This window comes from Pseudophryne corroboree, chromosome 6 (assembly GCF_028390025.1).
Source record: "Pseudophryne corroboree isolate aPseCor3 chromosome 6, aPseCor3.hap2, whole genome shotgun sequence".
Classification (NCBI taxonomy): domain Eukaryota; kingdom Metazoa; phylum Chordata; class Amphibia; order Anura; family Myobatrachidae; genus Pseudophryne; species Pseudophryne corroboree.
This window is the reverse complement of record NC_086449.1, coordinates 587,702,575-587,720,969: the sequence shown is the minus strand read 5'-3', so window position 1 is coordinate 587,720,969 and position 18,395 is coordinate 587,702,575. Positions and strand designations below refer to the sequence as shown.

The 18,395-nt window shown below is 49.6% G+C and overlaps 1 protein-coding gene across 1 annotated transcript in view; it reads right to left on the bottom strand.

Annotated features, from left to right (window-relative positions):
* Positions 1-18,395, bottom strand: part of DDX41 (DEAD-box helicase 41) — a 153,224-nt gene that overhangs the window by 65,090 nt on the left and 69,739 nt on the right. The window contains exon 11 of the mRNA XM_063927969.1: positions 8,433-8,564. Coding sequence (XP_063784039.1) covers positions 8,433-8,564 — 132 coding nt within the window. The remainder of the gene's footprint in view (positions 1-8,432; positions 8,565-18,395) is intronic.

Genomic DNA, 18,395 nt, shown 5'->3' with positions numbered 1-18,395 from the left:
TCCACGTAACCCTCATCAAACATGTCGACACAGCCGTACCGACACACAGCACACACACAGGGAATGCTCAGACTGAGGACAGGACCCCACAAGGTCTTTGGGGAGACAGAGAAAGAGTATGCCAGCACACACCACAGCGCTATATAACTCAGGGATATACACCACAAGAAGAGATTTCCCAATAGCTGCTTAATAAACACCTTTTGTGCCTAAATTTATGTGCCCCCCCCCCTCTCTTTTTACCCTTCTAGCTTCCAGGAGACTGCAGGGGAGAGCCTGGGGAGCGTCCTTCCAGCGGAGCTGTTAAGAAAATAAGAATTTACTCACCGGTAATTCTATTTCTCGTAGTCCGTAGTGGATGCTGGGAACTCCGAAAGGACCATGGGGAATAGCGGGCTCCGAAGGAGGCTGGGCACTCTAGAAAGATTTATGACTACCTGGTGTGCACTGGCTCCTCCCACTATGACCCTCCTCCAAGCCTCAGTTAGGACACTGTGCCCGGACGAGCTGACATAATAAGGAAGGATTTAGAATCCCGGGTAAGACTCATACCAGCCACACCAATCACACCGTACAACTCGTGATACTATATCCAATTTGACAGTATGAAAACAACTGAGCCTCTCAACAGATGGCTCAACAATAACCCTTTAGTTAACAATAACTATTTACAAGTATTGCAGACAATCCGCACTTGGGATGGGCGCCCAGCATCCACTACGGACTACGAGAAATAGAATTACCGGTGAGTAAATTCTTATTTTCTCTGACGTCCTAGTGGATGCTGGGAACTCCGTAAGGACCATGGGGATTATACCAAAGCTCCCAAACGGGCGGGAGAGTGCGGATGACTCTGCAGCACCGAATGAGAGAACTCCAGGTCCTCCTCAGCCAGGGTATCAAATTTGTAGAATTTTGCAAACGTGTTTGCCCCTGACCAAGTAGCTGCTCGGCAAAGTTGTAAAGCCGAGACCCCTCGGGCAGCCGCCCAAGATGAGCCCACCTTCCTTGTGGAATGGGCATTCACAGATTTTGGCTGTGGCAGGCCTGCCACAGAATGTGCAAGCTGAATTGTACTACAAATCCAGCGAGCAATAGACTGCTTAGAAGCAGGAGCACCCAGCTTGTTGGGTGCATACAGGATAAACAGCGAGTCAGATTTTCTGACTCCAGCCGTCCTGGAAACATATATTTTCAGGGCCCTGACAACGTCTAGCAACTTGGAGTCCTCCAAATCCTTAGTAGCCGCAGGCACCACAATAGGCTGGTTCAGGTGAAACGCTGACACCACCTTAGGGAGAAATTGGGGACGAGTCCTCAATTCTGCCCTATCCATATGGAAAATCAGATAAGGGCTTTTACATGATAAAGCCGCCAATTCTGACACTCGCCTGGCTGAAGCCAAGGCTAATAACATGACCACTTTCCACGTGAGATACTTCAGATCCACGGTTTTTAGTGGCTCAAACCAATGTGATTTTAAGAAACTCAACATCACGTTGAGATCCCAAGGTGCCACAGGAGGCACAAATGGGGGCTGAATATGCAGCACTCCTTTCACAAATGTCTGAACTTCAGGTACTGAAGCTAGTTCTTTTTGAAAGAAAATCGACAGAGCCGAGATCTGTACTTTAATGGAGCCTAGTTTTAGGCCCATATTCACTCCTACTTGCAGGAAATGCAGAAATCGACCTAGTTGAAATTCCTCTGTTGGGGCCTTTTTGGCCTCGCACCATGCAACATATTTCCGCCATATGCGGTGATAATGCTTTGCCGTAACATCTTTCCTGGCCTTAATAAGCGTAGGAATGACTTCTTCCGGAATACCCTTTTCCTTTAGGATCCGGTGTTCAACCGCCATGCCGTCAAACGCAACCGCGGTAAGTCTTGGAACAGACAGGGCCCCTGCTGTAGCAGGTCCTGTCTGAGCGGTAGAGGCCACGGGTCCTCTGAGAGCATCTCTTGAAGTTCCGGGTACCACGCTCGTCTTGGCCAATCCGGAACCACGAGAATTGTGTTTACTCCTCGCTTTCTTATTATTCTCAATACCTTTGGTATGAGAGGCAGAGGAGGGAACACATAAACCGACTGGTACACCCACGGTGTCACTAGAGCGTCCACAGCTACCGCCTGAGGGTCCCTTGACCTGGCGCAATATCTTTTTAACTTTTTGTTGAGGCGGGACGCCATCATGTCCACCTGTGGTTTTTCCCAACGGTTTACCAGCATCTGGAAGACTTCTGGATGAAGTCCCCACTCTCCCGGGTGGAGGTCGTGTCTGCTGAGGAAGTCTGCTTCCCAGTTGTCCACTCCCGGAATGAACACTGCCGACAGTGCTAGTACATGATTCTCCACCCATCGGAGGATTCTTGTGGCTTCTGCCATCGCCATCCTGCTTCTTGTGCCGCCCTGTCGATTTACATGGGCGACTGCCGTGATGTTGTCTGACTGGATCAGCACCGGCTGGTGTAGGAGCAGGGATTTTGCTTGACTTAGGGCATTGTATATGGCCCTTAGTTCCAGAATATTTATGTGAAGGGAAGTCTCCTGACTCGACCATAGTCCTTGGAAGTTTCTTCCCTGTGTGACTGCACCCCAGCCTCGAAGGCTGGCATCCGTGGTCACCAGGACCCAGTCCTGTATGCCGAACCTGCGGCCCTCTAGAAGATGGGCACTCTGCAGCCACCACAGTAGAGACACCCTGGTTCTTGGAGACAGGGTTATCAAGCGATGCATCTGAAGATGCGATCCGTACCACTGGTCCAACAGGTCCCACTGAAAGATTCTGGCATGGAACCTGCCGAAGGGAATTGCTTCGTAAGAAGCCACCATCTTTCCCAGGACTCGCGTGCAGCGATGCACTGATACCTGTTTTGGTTTTAGGAGGTCTCTGACTAGAGCTGACAACTCCCTGGCTTTCTCCTCCGGGAGAAACACTTTTTTCTGGACTGTATCCAGAATCATTCCCAGGAACAGTAGCCGTGTCGTCGGAACCAGCTGCGACTTCGGGATATTCAGAATCCAGCCGTGCTGGTGCAGCACCTCCTGAGATAGTGCTACTCCCACCAACAACTGTTCCTTGGACCTCGCTTTTATTAGGAGATCGTCCAAGTACGGGATAATTAAAACTCCCTTTTTTCGAAGGAGTATCATCATTTCCGCCATCACCTTGGTAAATACCCTCGGTGCCGTGGACAGTCCAAACGGCAGCGTCTGGAATTGGTAATGGCAATCCTGTACCACAAATCTGAGGTACTCCTGGTGAGGATGGTAAATGGGGACATGCAAGTAAGCATCCTTGATGTCCAGGGATACCATGTAATCCCCCTCTTCCAGGCTCGCAATAACCGCCCTGAGCGATTCCATCTTGAACTTGAATTTTTTTACGTATGTGTTCAAGGATTTCAAATTTAAAATGGGTCTCACCGAACCGTCCGGTTTCGGTACCACAAATAGTGTGGAATAGTAACCCCGGCCTTGTTGAAGTAGGGGTACCTTGATTATCACCTGCTGGGAATACAGCTTGTGAATTGCCGCTAGCACCGCCTCCCTGTCTGAGGGAGCAATCGGCAAGGCAGATTTTAGGAACCGGTGGGGTGGAGACGCCTCGAATTCCAGTTTGTACCCCTGAGATACTATTTGAAGGATCCAGGGATCCACCTGTGAGCGAGCCCACTGATCGCTGAAATTTTTGAGGCGGCCCCCCACCGTACCAGGCTCCGCCTGTGGAGCCCCACCGTCATGCGGCGGACTTGGCAGAAGAAGCGGGGGAGGACTTTTGCTCCTGGGAACCTGCTGTTTGTTGCAGCCTTTTTCCCCTACCTCTGCCTCTGGATAGAAAAGACCCGCCTTTTCCACGCCTGTTTTTCTGGGTCCGAAAGGACTGAACCTGATAAAACGGCGCCTTCTTAGGCTGTGAGGGGACATGGGATAAAAATGCAGACTTCCCAGACGTTGCTGTGGAAACTAGGTCCGAGAGACCATCCCCAAATAATTCCTCACCTTTATATGGCAACACTTCCATGTGCCTTTTAGAATCTGCATCTCCTGTCCACTGGCGAGTCCATAAGCCTCTCCTAGCAGAAATGGACAATGCACTAACTTTAGATGCCAGTCGGCAGATTTCCCTCTGTGCATCTCTCATATATAAGACTGAGTCTTTTATATGGTCTATGGTTAACAGGATCGTGTCTCTGTCTAATGTGTCAATATTTTCTGACAGTTTATCTGACCACGCAGCGGCAGCACTGCACATCCAAGCTGACGCAATAGCTGGCCTAAGTATAATGCCTGAGTGTGTATATACAGACTTCAGGATCGCCTCCTGCTTTCTATCAGCAGGTTCCTTGAGGGCGGCCGTATCCGGAGACGGTAGTGCCACCTTTTTAGACAAACGTGTGAGCGCTTTATCCACCCTAGGAGGTGTTTCCCAACGTGACCTATCCTCTGGCGGGAAAGGGAACGCCATTAGTACCTTCTTAGGAATTACCAATTTTTTATCAGGGAAAGCCCACGCTTCTTCACACACTTCATTTAATTCATCTGATGGGGGAAAAACTACGGGTAGTTTTTTCTCCCCAAACATAATACCCTTTTTAGTGGTACCTGTATTTATATCAGAAATGTGTAACACCTCTTTCATTGCCTCAATCATGCAGTGAATGGCCTTAGTGGACATCAGATTAGACTCATCGTCGTCGACACTGGTGTCAGTATCAGTGTCGACATCTGGGTCTGCGGTCTGAGGTAGCGGGCGTTTTAGAGCCCCTGATGACCTGTGCGACGCCTGTACAGGCACGAGCTGAGAAGTCGGCTGTCCCACATTTGGCATGTCGTCAAATTTCTTATGTAAGGAGTCTATACGTGCACTCATTTCTTTCCATAAGCTCAACCACTCAGGAGTCTGCCCCGCAGGGGGTGACATCCCTTCTAAAGGCATCTTCTCCGTCTCCACATCATTATCCTCATCAAACATGTCGACACAGCCGTACCGACACACCGCACACCCACAAGGAATGCTCCAACAGAGGACAGGACCCACAAAAGCACTTTGGGGGGACAGAGTGAGAGTATGCCAGCACACACCAGAGCGCTATATAATGCAGGGACTAACTGAGTTATGTCCCCTATAGCTGCTTTTTCTATATAATTTATACAGCGCCTAAATTTAGTGCCCCCCCTCTCTTTTTTTTTTTTCTAAGGGCTCAGGAGAGCCCCTAGTGTGCATCCAACCTCGGCCGGGCACAAAATCTAACTGAGGCTTGGAGGAGGGTCATAGTGGGAGGAGCCAGTGCACACCAGGTAGTCATAAATCTTTCTAGAGTGCCCAGCCTCCTTCGGAGCCCGCTATTCCCCATGGTCCTTACGGAGTTCCCAGCATCCACTAGGACGTCAGAGAAAAATGGCGCTGGTGTGCTGAGGAAGAAGGCCCCGCCCCCTCAGCAGCGGGCTTCTCCCGCTGTCTGCGACAGGAAAATGGCAGGGGATTTTTCACATATACAGTCCAGACTGTATTATGTGAAGATTTATGCCAAAGGTACTCTAATTGCTGCCCAGGGCGCACCCCCTCCACCCCAGCGCCCTGCACCCTACAGTGACCGGAGTGTGTGGTGTGCAGTGGGAGCAATGGCGCACAGCTGCGGTGCTGTGCGCTACCTTAAATGAAGACAGGAGTCTTCAGCCGCCGATTTGACCGTCTTCCAGCTTCTGTTCTTCTGGCTCTGCGAGGGGGACGGCGGCGCGGCTCCGGGAACGGACGATCGAGGACAGCTGCCTGTGTTCGAACCCTCTGGAGCTAATGGTGTCCAGTAGCCTTAGAAGCACAACCTAGCTGTGAACAGGTATGTTTGCTTCTCTCCCCTCGGTCCCACGTAGCAGTGAGTCTGTTGCCAGCAGAAGCTCACTGAAAATAAAAAACCTAACAAATACTTTCTTTAACTAGCAGGCTCAGGAGAGCCCACTAGGAGCACCCAGCTCTGGCCGGACACAGATTCTAACGGAGGTCTGGAGGAGGGGCATAGAGGGAGGAGCCAGTGCACACCAGATAGTACCTAATCTTTCTTTTAGAGTGCCCAGTCTCCTGCGGAGCCCGTCTATTCCCCATGGTCCTTACGGAGTCCCCAGCATCCACTAGGACGTCAGAGAAATTCGATTTACCTGCCGTAGCTGTGGAGACGAGGTCCGAGAGGCCCTCTCCAAACAATTCCTCACCCTTGTAAGTCAAAAACTCCATATGCCTCTTTGAGTCGGCATCACCCGTCCACTGTTGGGTCCATAAGACTCGCCTAGCAGAAATGGTCATAGCGTTTATTCTGGAACCCAGTAAACTAATGTCTCTTTGAGCATCCCTCATATATAAGACAGTATCTTTTATATGCCCTAGGGTCATTAAAATGGTATCCTTATCAAGGGTCTCAATATCCGCTGATAAAGAATCTGTCCATGCTGCTACAGCACTACAAACCCAGGCCGACGCAATTGCCGGTCTGAGTAACGTACCAGAATGTGTGTAATGGACTTCAAGGAAACCTCCTGCTTGTGGTCAGCAGGATCCTTGAGGTTAGCCGTATCTTGGGATGGGAGAGCTATCTTTTTTGATAAGCGTGTCAAAGCTTTGTCTACCCTAGGGGAGGATTCCCACCGTATTCTGTCCTGTGACGGGAAAGGATACGCTATTAGAATCCTTTTGGGAATCTGCAGTTTTTCGTCTGGAGTTTCCCACGCTTTTTCGCATAATTCGTTCAGCTCATGTGAAGAGGGAAAGGTTACCTCAGGTTTCTTTCCCTTATACAAGTGTACCCTCGTGTCAGGGACAGGGGGTTCCTCAGTGATATGCAAAACATCTTTAATTGCGATAATCATATATCGAATACATTTAGCCACCCTTGGTTGCAATTTTGCATCATCGTAGTCGACACTGGAGTCTGAATCCGTGACGGTATCTGTGCCATCTATTTGGGATAGTGGGCGCTTCTGAGACCCCGAAGGTCCCGGCGACATTGGGACAGGCATGGGTTGACTCCCTGACTGTACCCTAGCTTTAGCTTTGTCTAATTTTTTGTGCAATAAATTAACATTAGCACATAAAACATTCCACATATCCATCAAGTCAGGTGTCGGCGCTGCTGACGGAGACCTAATATTCATACACTCCCCCTCCTCCTTAGGTGAGCCTTCAACCTCAGACATGTCGAAACACGCGTACCGACACACCACACACACACACACGGAAGCTCTTTTCTGAAGACAGGTTCCCCACCAGGCCCTTTGGAGAGACAGAGAGAGAGTATGCCAGCTCACACCCCAGCGATATATGACCCAGGAAAAACCACAGAATGTTTACCCAGTAGCGCTTTTGTAGCATGTTTATGCGCCAATTATGTGCCCCCCCTCTACTTTAAACCCTCTTTCACCGTGTGTCAAGCAGGGGAGAGTCCGGGGAGCTTCCTCTCAGCAGTGCTGTAAAGAAAAAATGGCGCTGGTGAGTGCTGAGGGAGAAGCCCCGCCCCCTCGGTGGTGGGCTTCTGTCCCGCTCAAATTTCCTAATAACATGGCGGGGGCTCTTTTTATACATGTACAGTGCCCAGCTGTACATGTATATATGTGTATTTGCCACAGGAGGTGTTTATTCCTGCCCAGGGCGCCCCCCCCCTGCGCCCTGCACCCTCACAGTGACCGAAGTGTGTGAGGTGAATGGGAGCAATGGCGCACAGCTTCACTGCTGTGCGTTACCTCTATGAAGATCAAGATGTCTTCTGCCACCTCTGAAGTCTTTTCCTCACATACTCACCCGGCTTCTCTCTTCCGGCTCTGCGAGGAGGAAGGCGGCGCGGCTCTGGGACGGACGGCGAGGGCGAGACCTGCGTACCGATCCCTCTGGAGCTAATGGTGTCCAGTAGCCTAAGAAACAGAGCCCTGAAACTCAGAGAAGTGGGTCTGTTTCTCTCTCCTCAGTCCCTCGATGCAGGGAGCCTGTTGCCAGCAGGCTCCCTGAAAATAAAAAACCTAACTAAAATACTTTCTTTTACAGGAAATTCAGGAGAGCTCCCTGAAAGCACCCAGTCTCCACTGGGCACAGTATCAAACTGAGGTCTGGAGGAGGGGCATAGAGGGAGGAGCCAGTGCACACCCAGATCCAAAGTCTTTCTTAAAGTGCCCATGTCTCCTGCGGAGCCCGTCTATCCCCATGGTCCTTACGGAGTCCCAGCATCCTCTAGGACGTTAGAGAAACATTTTGGAACAAAAAAAAAATTGCAATTGGCACAAACGTTATGGCAGTAGGGTTCCATTTTTCTATGCATTAATAAGCTACACCTTAAATTGAAATGCCTGTAAAGCCCTGTGTATCTATTCGTGTGTACAATAAAGTTATGAGGCACTGAACATAGATCTAGCACAGTCAGTCATAGGAAGGAAATCCTGAGGTCCCTCACCTGTATCACATCCAAACTGGCAGCGCCTGCTCGCCCAACGTTAATAGTGATGGGCTTCACCAGAGCACTTTTAGCAAAGTTCTGGATCTTCTTGGGCATAGTGGCACTAAAAAGCAGTGTCTGACGCTGACCCTATTTACATAAGAAAAGATAAGTGAAGAATAGGTATATATGCGTAGGAAGAGAGAAGCACAGAAATCAACTTCAACATGCCCACACATTTCTAGCTCCCAATGGGGTCACATTCCCATTGCAGTGTGCTTATATTCTTCTTATTTACTTTTGTACAATATGGGCATTAGTTGATGTGACCTGAAGATGCATTTTATACATACAACTACTTGTCTTTAGCAAATAATAAGATTTTACTTACCGATAAATCTATTTCTCGTAGTCCGTAGTGGATGCTGGGACTCCGTCAGGACCATGGGGAATAGCGGCTCCGCAGGAGACAGGGCACAAAATTTAAAAGTTTGACCACTAGGTGGTGTGTACTGGCTCCTCCCCCTATGACCCTCCTCCAAGCCTCAGTTAGGATACTGTGCCCGGACGAGCGTACACAATAAGGAAGGATTTTGAATCACGGGTAAGACTCATACCAGCCACACCAATCACACCGTACAACTTGTGATCTGAACCCAGTTAACAGTATGACAAACGTAGGAGCCTCTGAACAGACGGCTCACAACAATAACAACCCGATTTTTTTGTAACAATAACTATGTACAAGTATGGCAGACAATCCGCACTTGGGATGGGCGCCCAGCATCCACTACGGACTACGAGAAATAGATTTATCGGTAAGTAAAATCTTATTTTCTCTGACGTCCTAGTGGATGCTGGGACTCCGTCAGGACCATGGGGATTATACCAAAGCTCCCAAACGGGCGGGAGAGTGCGGATGACTCTGCAGCACCGAATGAGAGAACTCCAGGTCCTCCTTAGCCAGGGTATCAAATTTGTAGAATTTTACAAACGTGTTCTCCCCTGACCACGTAGCTGCTCGGCAGAGTTGTAATGCCGAGACCCCTCGAGCAGCCGCCCAAGATGAGCCCACCTTCCTTGTGGAATGGGCCTTGACAGATTTAGGCTGTGGCAGGCCTGCCACAGAATGTGCAAGTTGAATTGTGCTACAAATCCAACGAGCAAACGTCTGCTTAGAAGCAGGAGCACCCAGCTTGTTGGGTGCATACAGTATAAACAGCGAGTCAGATTTTCTGACTCCAGCCGTCCTTGAAATATATATTTTCAATGCTCTGACAACGTCCAGCAACTTGGAATCCTCCAAATCGCTAGTAGCCGCAGGCACCACAATAGGCTGGTTCAGGTGAAACGCTGAAACCACCTTAGGCAGAAAGTGAGGACGCGTCCGCAGTTCTGCCCTGTCCGAATGGAAAATCAGATATGGGCTTTTATACGATAAAGCCGCCGATTCTGACACTCTCCTGGCTGAAGCCAGGGCCAGTAGCATGGTTACTTTCCATGTAAGATATATCCAAAACTACATTAAGATCCCACGGTGCCACTGGGGGCACAACCGGGGGCTGTATATGTAGTACTCTTTTTACAAAAGTCTGGACTTCAGGAACTGAAGCCAATTTTTTCTGGAAGAAAATCGACAGGGCCGAAATTTGAACCTTAATGGACCCTAATTTGAGGCCCATAGACAATCCTGTTTGCAGGAAATGTAGGAATCGACCCAGTTGAAATTCCTCCGTCGGGGCCTTCCTGGCCTCACACCACGCAACATATTTTCTCCAAATGCGGTGATAATGTTGTGCAGTCACCTCCTTCCTGGCTTTTACCAGGGTAGGGATGACCTCTTCCGGAATGCCTTTTTCCCTTAGGATTCGGTGTTCAACCGCCATGCCGTCAAACGCAGCCGCGGTAAGTCTTGGAATAGACACGGTCCCTGCTGAAGCAGGTCCCGTCTTAGAGGTAGAGGCCACGGATCTTCCGTGAGCATCTCCTGAAGTTCCGGGTACCAAGTTCTTCTTGGCCAATCCGGAGCCACGAGTATCGTTCTTACTCCCCTTTGCCGTATAATTCTCAGTACTTTTGGTATGAGAGGCAGAGGAGGAAACACATACACTGACTGGTACACCCATGGTGTTACCAGAGCGTCTACAGCTATTGCCTGAGGGTCTCTTGACCTGGCGCAATACCTGTCCAGTTTTTTGTTGAGGCGGGACGCCATCATGTCCACCATTGGTCTTTCCCAATGGACCACAATCATGTGGAAGACTTCTGGATGAAGTCCCCACTCTCCCGGGTGCAGATCGTGTCTGCTGAGGAAGTCTGCTTCCCAGTTGTCCACTCCCGGGATGAACACAGCTGACAGTGCTAACACATGATTTTCTGCCCAGCGGAGAATCCTTGCAGCTTCTGCCATTGCCCTCCTGCTTCTTGTGCCGCCCTGTCTGTTTACGTGAGCGACTGCCGTGATGTTGTCCGACTGAATCAACACCGGCTGACCCTGAAGCAGAGGTTTTGCCAGGCTTAGAGCATTGTAGATTGCTCTTAGCTCCAGTATATTTATGTGAAGAGACGTCTCCAGGCTTGACCACACGCCCTGGAAGTTTCTTCCCTGTGTGACCGCTCCCCAGCCTCTCAGGCTGGCATCCGTGGTCACTAGGACCCAGTTCTGTATGCCGAATCTGCGGCCCTCTAACAGATGAGCACTCTGCAACCACCATAGCAGAGACACTCTTGTCCTTGTGGACAATTTTATCCGCTGATGCATCTGCAGATGCGATCCGGACCATTTGTCCAGCAGATCCCACTGAAAAGTTCGTGCATGGAATCTGCCGAATGGAATCGCTTCGTAAGAAGCTACCATTTTTCCCAGGACTCTTGTGCATTGATGCACAGATACTTTTCCTGGTTTTAGGAGGTTCCTGACTAGATCGGATAACTCCCTGGCTTTCTCCTCCGGAAGAAATACCTTTTTCTGAACAGTGTCCAGAATCATCCCTAGGAACAACAGACGTGTCGTCGGGATCAGTTGGGATTTTGGAAAATTCAGAATCCACCCGTGTTGTTGGAGCACTACTTGGGTTAGTGCTACTCCGACCTCCAGCTGTTCTCTGGATCTTGCCCTTATCAGGAGATCGTCCAAGTAAGGGATAATTAAGACGCCTTCTCTTCGAAGAAGGATCATCATTTCGGCCATTACCTTGGTAAAGACCCGGGGTGCCGTGGACAATCCAAACGGCAGCGTCTGAAACTGATAATGACAGTTTTGGACCACGAACCTGAGGTACCCTTGGTGTGAAGGACAAATTGGAACATGAAGGTAAGCATCCTTGATGTCCAAGGACACCATAAAATCCCCTTCTTCCAGATTCGCTATCACTGCTCTGAGTGACTCCATCTTGAACTTGAATTTTTGTATGTACAGGTTCAGAGATTTTAGATTTAGAATCGGTCTTACCGAGCCGTCCGGCTTCGGTACCACAAATAGCGTGGAGTAATACCCCTGTCCCTGTTGTAGGAGGGGTACCTTGACTATCACCTGCTGAGAATACAGCTTGTGAATGGCCTCCAATACCGTCGCCCTGTCGGAGGGAGACGTTGGCAAAGCAGACTTTAGGAAACGGCGAGGAGGGGACTTCTCGAATTCCAACCTGTAACCCTGAGATACTACCTGCAGGATCCAGGGGTCCACCTGCGAGTGAGCCCACTGTGCGCTGAAATGTTTGAGGCGACCCCCCACCGCCCCTGAGTCTGCTTGTAAGGTCCCAGCGTCATGCTGACGCCTTTGTAGAAGCCGGGGAGGGCTTCTGCTCCTGGGAAGGAGCTACTTGTTGCAGTCTCTTACCCTTTCCTTTGCCTCGGGGCAAATAGGAATGTCCTTTTGCTCGTTTGTTCTTATAGGAACGAAAGGACTGCGGCTGAAAAGCCTGCGACTTTTTCTGCTGGGAGGTGACCTGGGGTAAAAAGGTGGATTTTCCGGCCGTTGCCGTGGCCACCAGATCCGATAGACCGACCCCAAATAATTCCTCCCCCTTATACGGCAATACTTCCATATGTCGTTTGGAATCCGCATCACCTGACCACTGGCGCGTCCATAAACTTCTTCTGGCAGATATGGACATCGCACTTACTCTTGATGCCAGAGTGCAAATATCTCTCTGTGCATCTCGCATATAAAGAAATGCATCCTTTAACTGCTCTATAGTCAGTAAAATACTGTCCCTATCCAGGGTATCAATATTTTCAGACAGTGACTCCGACCAAGCCACACCAGCACTGCACATCCAGGCTGAGGCGATTGCTGGTCTCAGTATAACACCCGTATGTGTGTATATACTTTTTAATGTATTCTCCAGCCTCCTATCAGCTGGATCCTTGAGGGCGGCCGTATCAGGAGACGGTAACGCCACTTGCTTTGATAAGCGTGTGAGCGCCTTATCCACCCTAGGAGGTGTTTCCCAGCGCGCCCTAACCTCTGAAGGGAAAGGGTATAATGCCAATAACTTCTTTGAAATTAGCAGTTTTCTATCTGGGGTAACCCACGCTTCATCACACACTTCATTCAGTTCCTCTGATTCAGGAAAAAATAAGATTTTACTTACCGATAAATCTATTTCTCGTAGTCCGTAGTGGATGCTGGGGACTCCGTCAGGACCATGGGGAATAGCGGCTCCGCAGGAGACAGGGCACAAAAAGTAAGCTTTTAGGATCACATGGTGTGTACTGGCTCCTCCCCCTATGACCCTCCTCCAAGCCTCAGTTAGGTACTGTGCCCGGACGAGCGTAAACAATAAGGAAGGATCTTGAATCCCGGGTAAGACTCATACCAGCCACACCAATCACACCGTACAACCTGTGATTTGAACCCAGTTAACAGTATGATAACAACGAAGGAGCCTCTGAAAAGATGGCCCACAACAATAACAACCCGATTTTTGTAACAATAATTATGTACAAGTAATGCAGACAATCCGCACTTGGGATGGGCGCCCAGCATCCACTACGGACTACGAGAAATAGATTTATCGGTAAGTAAAATCTTATTTTCTCTAACGTCCTAGTGGATGCTGGGGACTCCGTCAGGACCATGGGGATTATACCAAAGCTCCCAAACGGGCGGGAGAGTGCGGATGACTCTGCAGCACCGAATGAGAGAAACTCCAGGTCCTCCTCAGCCAGGGTATCAAATTTGTAGAATTTTACAAACGTGTTCCCCCCTGACCACGTAGCTGCTCGGCAAAGTTGTAAAGCCGAGACCCCTCGGGCAGCCGCCCAAGATGAGCCCACCTTCCTTGTGGAATGGGCATTTACAGATTTTGGCTGTGGCAGGCCTGCCACAGAATGTGCAAGCTGAATTGTACTACAAATCCAACGAGCAATAGGCTGCTTAGAAGCAGGAGCACCCAGCTTTTTGGGTGCATACAATATAAACAGCAAGTCAGACTTTCTGACTCCAGCCGTCCTGGAATTATATATATATATATATATATATATATATATATATTTTCAGGGCCCTGACAACGTCTAGCAACTTGGAGTCCTCCAAGTCCCTAGTAGCCGCAGGCACCACAATAGGTTGTTTCAGGTGAAACGCTGACACCACCTTAGGAAGAAACTGGGGACAAGTCCGCAGTTCTGCCCTGTCCGAATGGAAAATTAAATATGGGCTTTTGTAAGACAAAGCCGCCAATTCTGACAATCGCCTGGCCGAGGCCAGGGCCAACAGCATGGTCACTTTCCATGTGAGATATTTCAAATCCACAGATTTGAGCGGTTCAAACCAATATGATTTGAGGAATCCCAACACTACGTTGAGATCCCACGGTGCCACTGGAGGCACAAAAGGGGCTGTATATGCAATACTCCCTTGACAAACGTCTGGACTTCAGGAACCGAAGCCAATTCTTTCTGGAAGAAAATCTACAGGGCCGAAACTTGAACCTTAATGGACCCCAATTTGAGGCTCATAGACACTCCTGTTTGCAGGAAGTGCAGAAATCGACCTAGTTGAAATTTCTTCGTGGGGCCTTCCTGGCCTCACCCACGCAACATATTTTTACCACATGTGGTGATAACGTTGTGCGGTCACCTCCTTCCTGGCTTTGACCAGGGTAGGTATGACCTCTTCCGAAATGCCTTTTCCCTTTAGATCCGGCGTTCAACCGCCATGCCGTCAAACGCAGCCGCGGTAAGTCTTGGAACAGACATGGTACTTGCTGAAGCAAGTCCCTTCTTAGCTCCCGAGGCCATTAGTCCTCTGTGAGCATCTCTTGAAGTTCCGGGTACCAAGTCCCTCTTGGCCAATCCGGAGCCACGAGTATAGTTCTTACTCCTCTACGTCTTATAATTCTCAATACCTTGGTTATGAGAAGCAGAGGAGGGAACACATACACCGACTGTTACACCCACGGTGTTACCAGGACGTCCACAGCTATCGCCTGAAGGTCTCGTGACCTGGCGCAATACCTGTCCCGTTTCTTGTTCGGGCGGGACGCCATCATGTCCACCTTTGGTCTTTCCCAACGGTTCACAATCATGCGGAAAACTTCCCGATGAAGTTCCCACTCTCCCGGGTGGAGGTCGTGCCTGCTGAGGAAGTCTGCTTCCCAGTCGTCCACTCCCGGAATGAACACTGCTGACAGTGCTATCACATGATTTTCCGCCTAGTGAAAAATCCTTGCAGTTTTGCCACTGCCCTCCTGCTTCTTGTGCCGCCCTTTCTGTTTACGTGGGCGACTGCCGTGATGTTATCCCACTGGATCAATACCGGCTGACCTTGAAGCAGAGGTCTTGCTAAGCTTAGAGCATTATAAATTTGCTCTTAGCTCCAGTATATTTATGTGGAGAGAATTCTCCAGACTTGATCACACTCCCTGGAAATTTTTTCCCTGTGTGACTGCTCCCCAGCCTCTCAGGCTGGCCTCCGTGGTCACCAGCATCCAATCCTGAATGCCGAATCTGCGGCCCTCTAGAAGATGAGCACTCTGTAATCACCACAGGAGAGACACCCTTGTCCTTGGATATAGGGTTATCCGCTGATGCATCTGAAGATGCGATCCGGACCATTTGTCCAGCAGATCCCACTGAAGAGTTCTTGCGTGAAATCTGCCGAATGGAATCGCTTCGTAATAAGCCACCATTTTTACCAGGACTCTTGTGCAATGATGCACTGACACTTTTCCTGGTTTTAGGAGGATCCCGATTAGCTCGGATAACTCCCTGGCTTTCTCCTCTGGGAGAAACACCTTTTTCTGGACTGTGTCCAGAATCATCCCTAGGACCAGCAGACGTGTCGTCGGAACAACTGCGGTTTTGGAATATTTAGAATCCACCCGTGCTGTCGTAGAACTACTTGAGATAGTGCTACTCCGACCTCCAACTGTTCTCTGGACCTTGTTCTTATCAGGAGGTCGTCCATTTTCTTTGAAGACGAATCCTCATTTCGGTCATTACCTTGGTAAGGACCCGGGGTGCCTTGGACAATCCAACGGCATCGTCTGAAACTGATAGTGACAGTTCTGTACCACGAACCTGAGGTACCCTTGGTGAGAAAGGCAAATTTTGGGACATGGAGGTAAGCATCCCTGATGTCCCGGGACACCATATAGTCCCCTTCTTCCCGGTTCGCTATCACTGCTCTGAGTGACTGCATCTGGATTTGAACCTTTGTAAGTGTTCAAATATTTCAGATTTAGAATAGGTCTCACCTAGCCTTCTGGCTTCAGTACCACCATATAGTGTGGAATAATACCCCTTTCCTTGTTGTAGGAGGGGTAATTTTATTATCACCTGCTGGGAATACAGCTTGTGAATTGTTTTCAATACTGCCTCCCTGTCGGAGGGAGACATTGGTACAGCAGACTACAGGAACCTGCGAGGGGGAAACGTCTCGACATTCCAATCTGTACCCCTTGGATACTACTTGTAGGATCCAGGGGTCCTGTACGGTCCCAGCGTCATGCTGAGAACTTGGTAGAAGCGGTGGAGGGCTTCTGTTCCTGGGAATGGGCTGCCTGCTGCAGTCTTCTTCCCTTTCCTCTATCCCTGGGCAGATATGACTCTTATAGGGACGAAAGGACTGAGGCTGAAAAGACGGTGTCTTTTTCTGCAGAGATGTGACTTAGGGTAAAAAACGGTGGATTTTCCAGCAGTCGCCGTGGCCACCAGGTCCCATGGACCGACCCCAAATAATTCCTCCCCTTTATACGGCAATACATCTTTGTGCCGTTTGGAATCTGCATCACCTGACCACTGTCGTGTCCATAAACATCTTCTTGCAGATATGGACATCGCATTTACTCTTGATGCCAGAGTGCAAATATCCCTCTGCGCATCTCGCATATATAGAAATGCATCCTTTAAATGCTCTATAGTCAATAAAATACTGTCCCTGTCAAGGGTATCAATATTTTTAGTCAGGGAATCCGACCAAGCCACCTCAGCTCTGCACATCCAGGCTGAGGCGATCGCTGGTCGCAGTATAACACCAGCATGTGTGTGTATACTTTTTAGGATATTTTCCAGCCTCCTATCAGCTGGCTCCTTAAGTACGGCCCTATCTGTAGATGGTACCGCCACTTGTTCTGATAAGCATGTGAGCGCCTTATCCACCCTAAGGGGTGTTTCCCAACGCGCCCTAACTTCTGGCGGGAAAGGGTATACCGCCAATAATTTTCTATCGGGGGAAACCCACGCATCATCACACACTTCATTTAATTTATCTGATTCAGGAAAAACTACAGGTAGTTTTTTCACATCCCACATAATACCCTTTTTTGTGGTACTTGTAGTATCAGAAATATGTAACACCTCCTTCATTGCCCTTAACGTGTGGCCCTAAAGGAAAATACGTTTGTTTCTTCACCGTCGACACTGAAATCAGTGTCTGAGTCTGTGTCGACCGACTGAGGTAAATGGGCGTTTTACAGCCCCTGACGGTGTTTGAGACGCCTGGACAGGTACTAATTTGTTCGCCGGCCGTCTCATGTCGTCAACCGGCTTGCAGCGTGTTGACATTATCACGTAATTCCATAAATAAGCCATCCATTCCGGTGTCGACTCCCTAGAGAGTGACATCACCATTACAGGCAATTTGCTCCGCCTCCTCACCAACATTTTCCTCATACATGTCGACACACACGTACCGACATACAGCACACACATAGGGAATGCTCTGATAGAGGACAGGACCCACTAGCCCTTTGGGGAGACAGAGGGAGAGTTTGCCAGCACACACCAAAACGCTATAATTATACAGGGACAACCTTTATATAAGTGTTCCTCCCTTATAGCATTTTAATATATATTCATATCGCCAAATCAGTGCCCCCCCTCTCTGTTTTAACCCTGTTTCTGTAGTGCAGTGCAGGGGAGAGCATGGGAGCCTTCCCACCAGCATTTCTGTGAGGGAAAATGGCGCTGTGTGCTGAGGAGAATAGGCCCCGCCCCCTTTTCGGCGGGCTTCTTCTCCGGAGTCTGTGATATCTGGCAGGGGTTAAATACATCCATATAGCCTCAAGGGCTATATGTGATGTATTTTTCGCCATACAGGTATTATACATTGCTGCCCAGGGCGCCCCCCCCCCGCGCCCTGCACCCTCCGTGACCGCTGTGTGAAGTGTGCTGACAACAATGGCGCACAGCTGCAGTGCTGTGCGCTACCTGATGAAGACTGAAAGTCTTCTGCCGCCTGGTTCCGGACCTCTTCAATCTTCAGCATCTGCAAGGGGGGTCGGCGGCGCGGCTCCGGGACGAACCCCAGGGCGAGACCTGTGTTCCGACTCCCTCTGGAGCTAATGGTGTCCAGTAGCCTAAGAAGCCAATCCATCCTGCACGCAGGTGAGTTCACTTCTCTCCCCTAAGTCCCTCGATGCAGTGAGCCTGTTGCCAGCAGGACTCACTGAAAATAAAGAACCTAAAAACTTTTTCTAAGCAACTCTTTAAGAGAGCCACCTAGATTGCACCCTGCTCGGACGGGCACAAAAACCT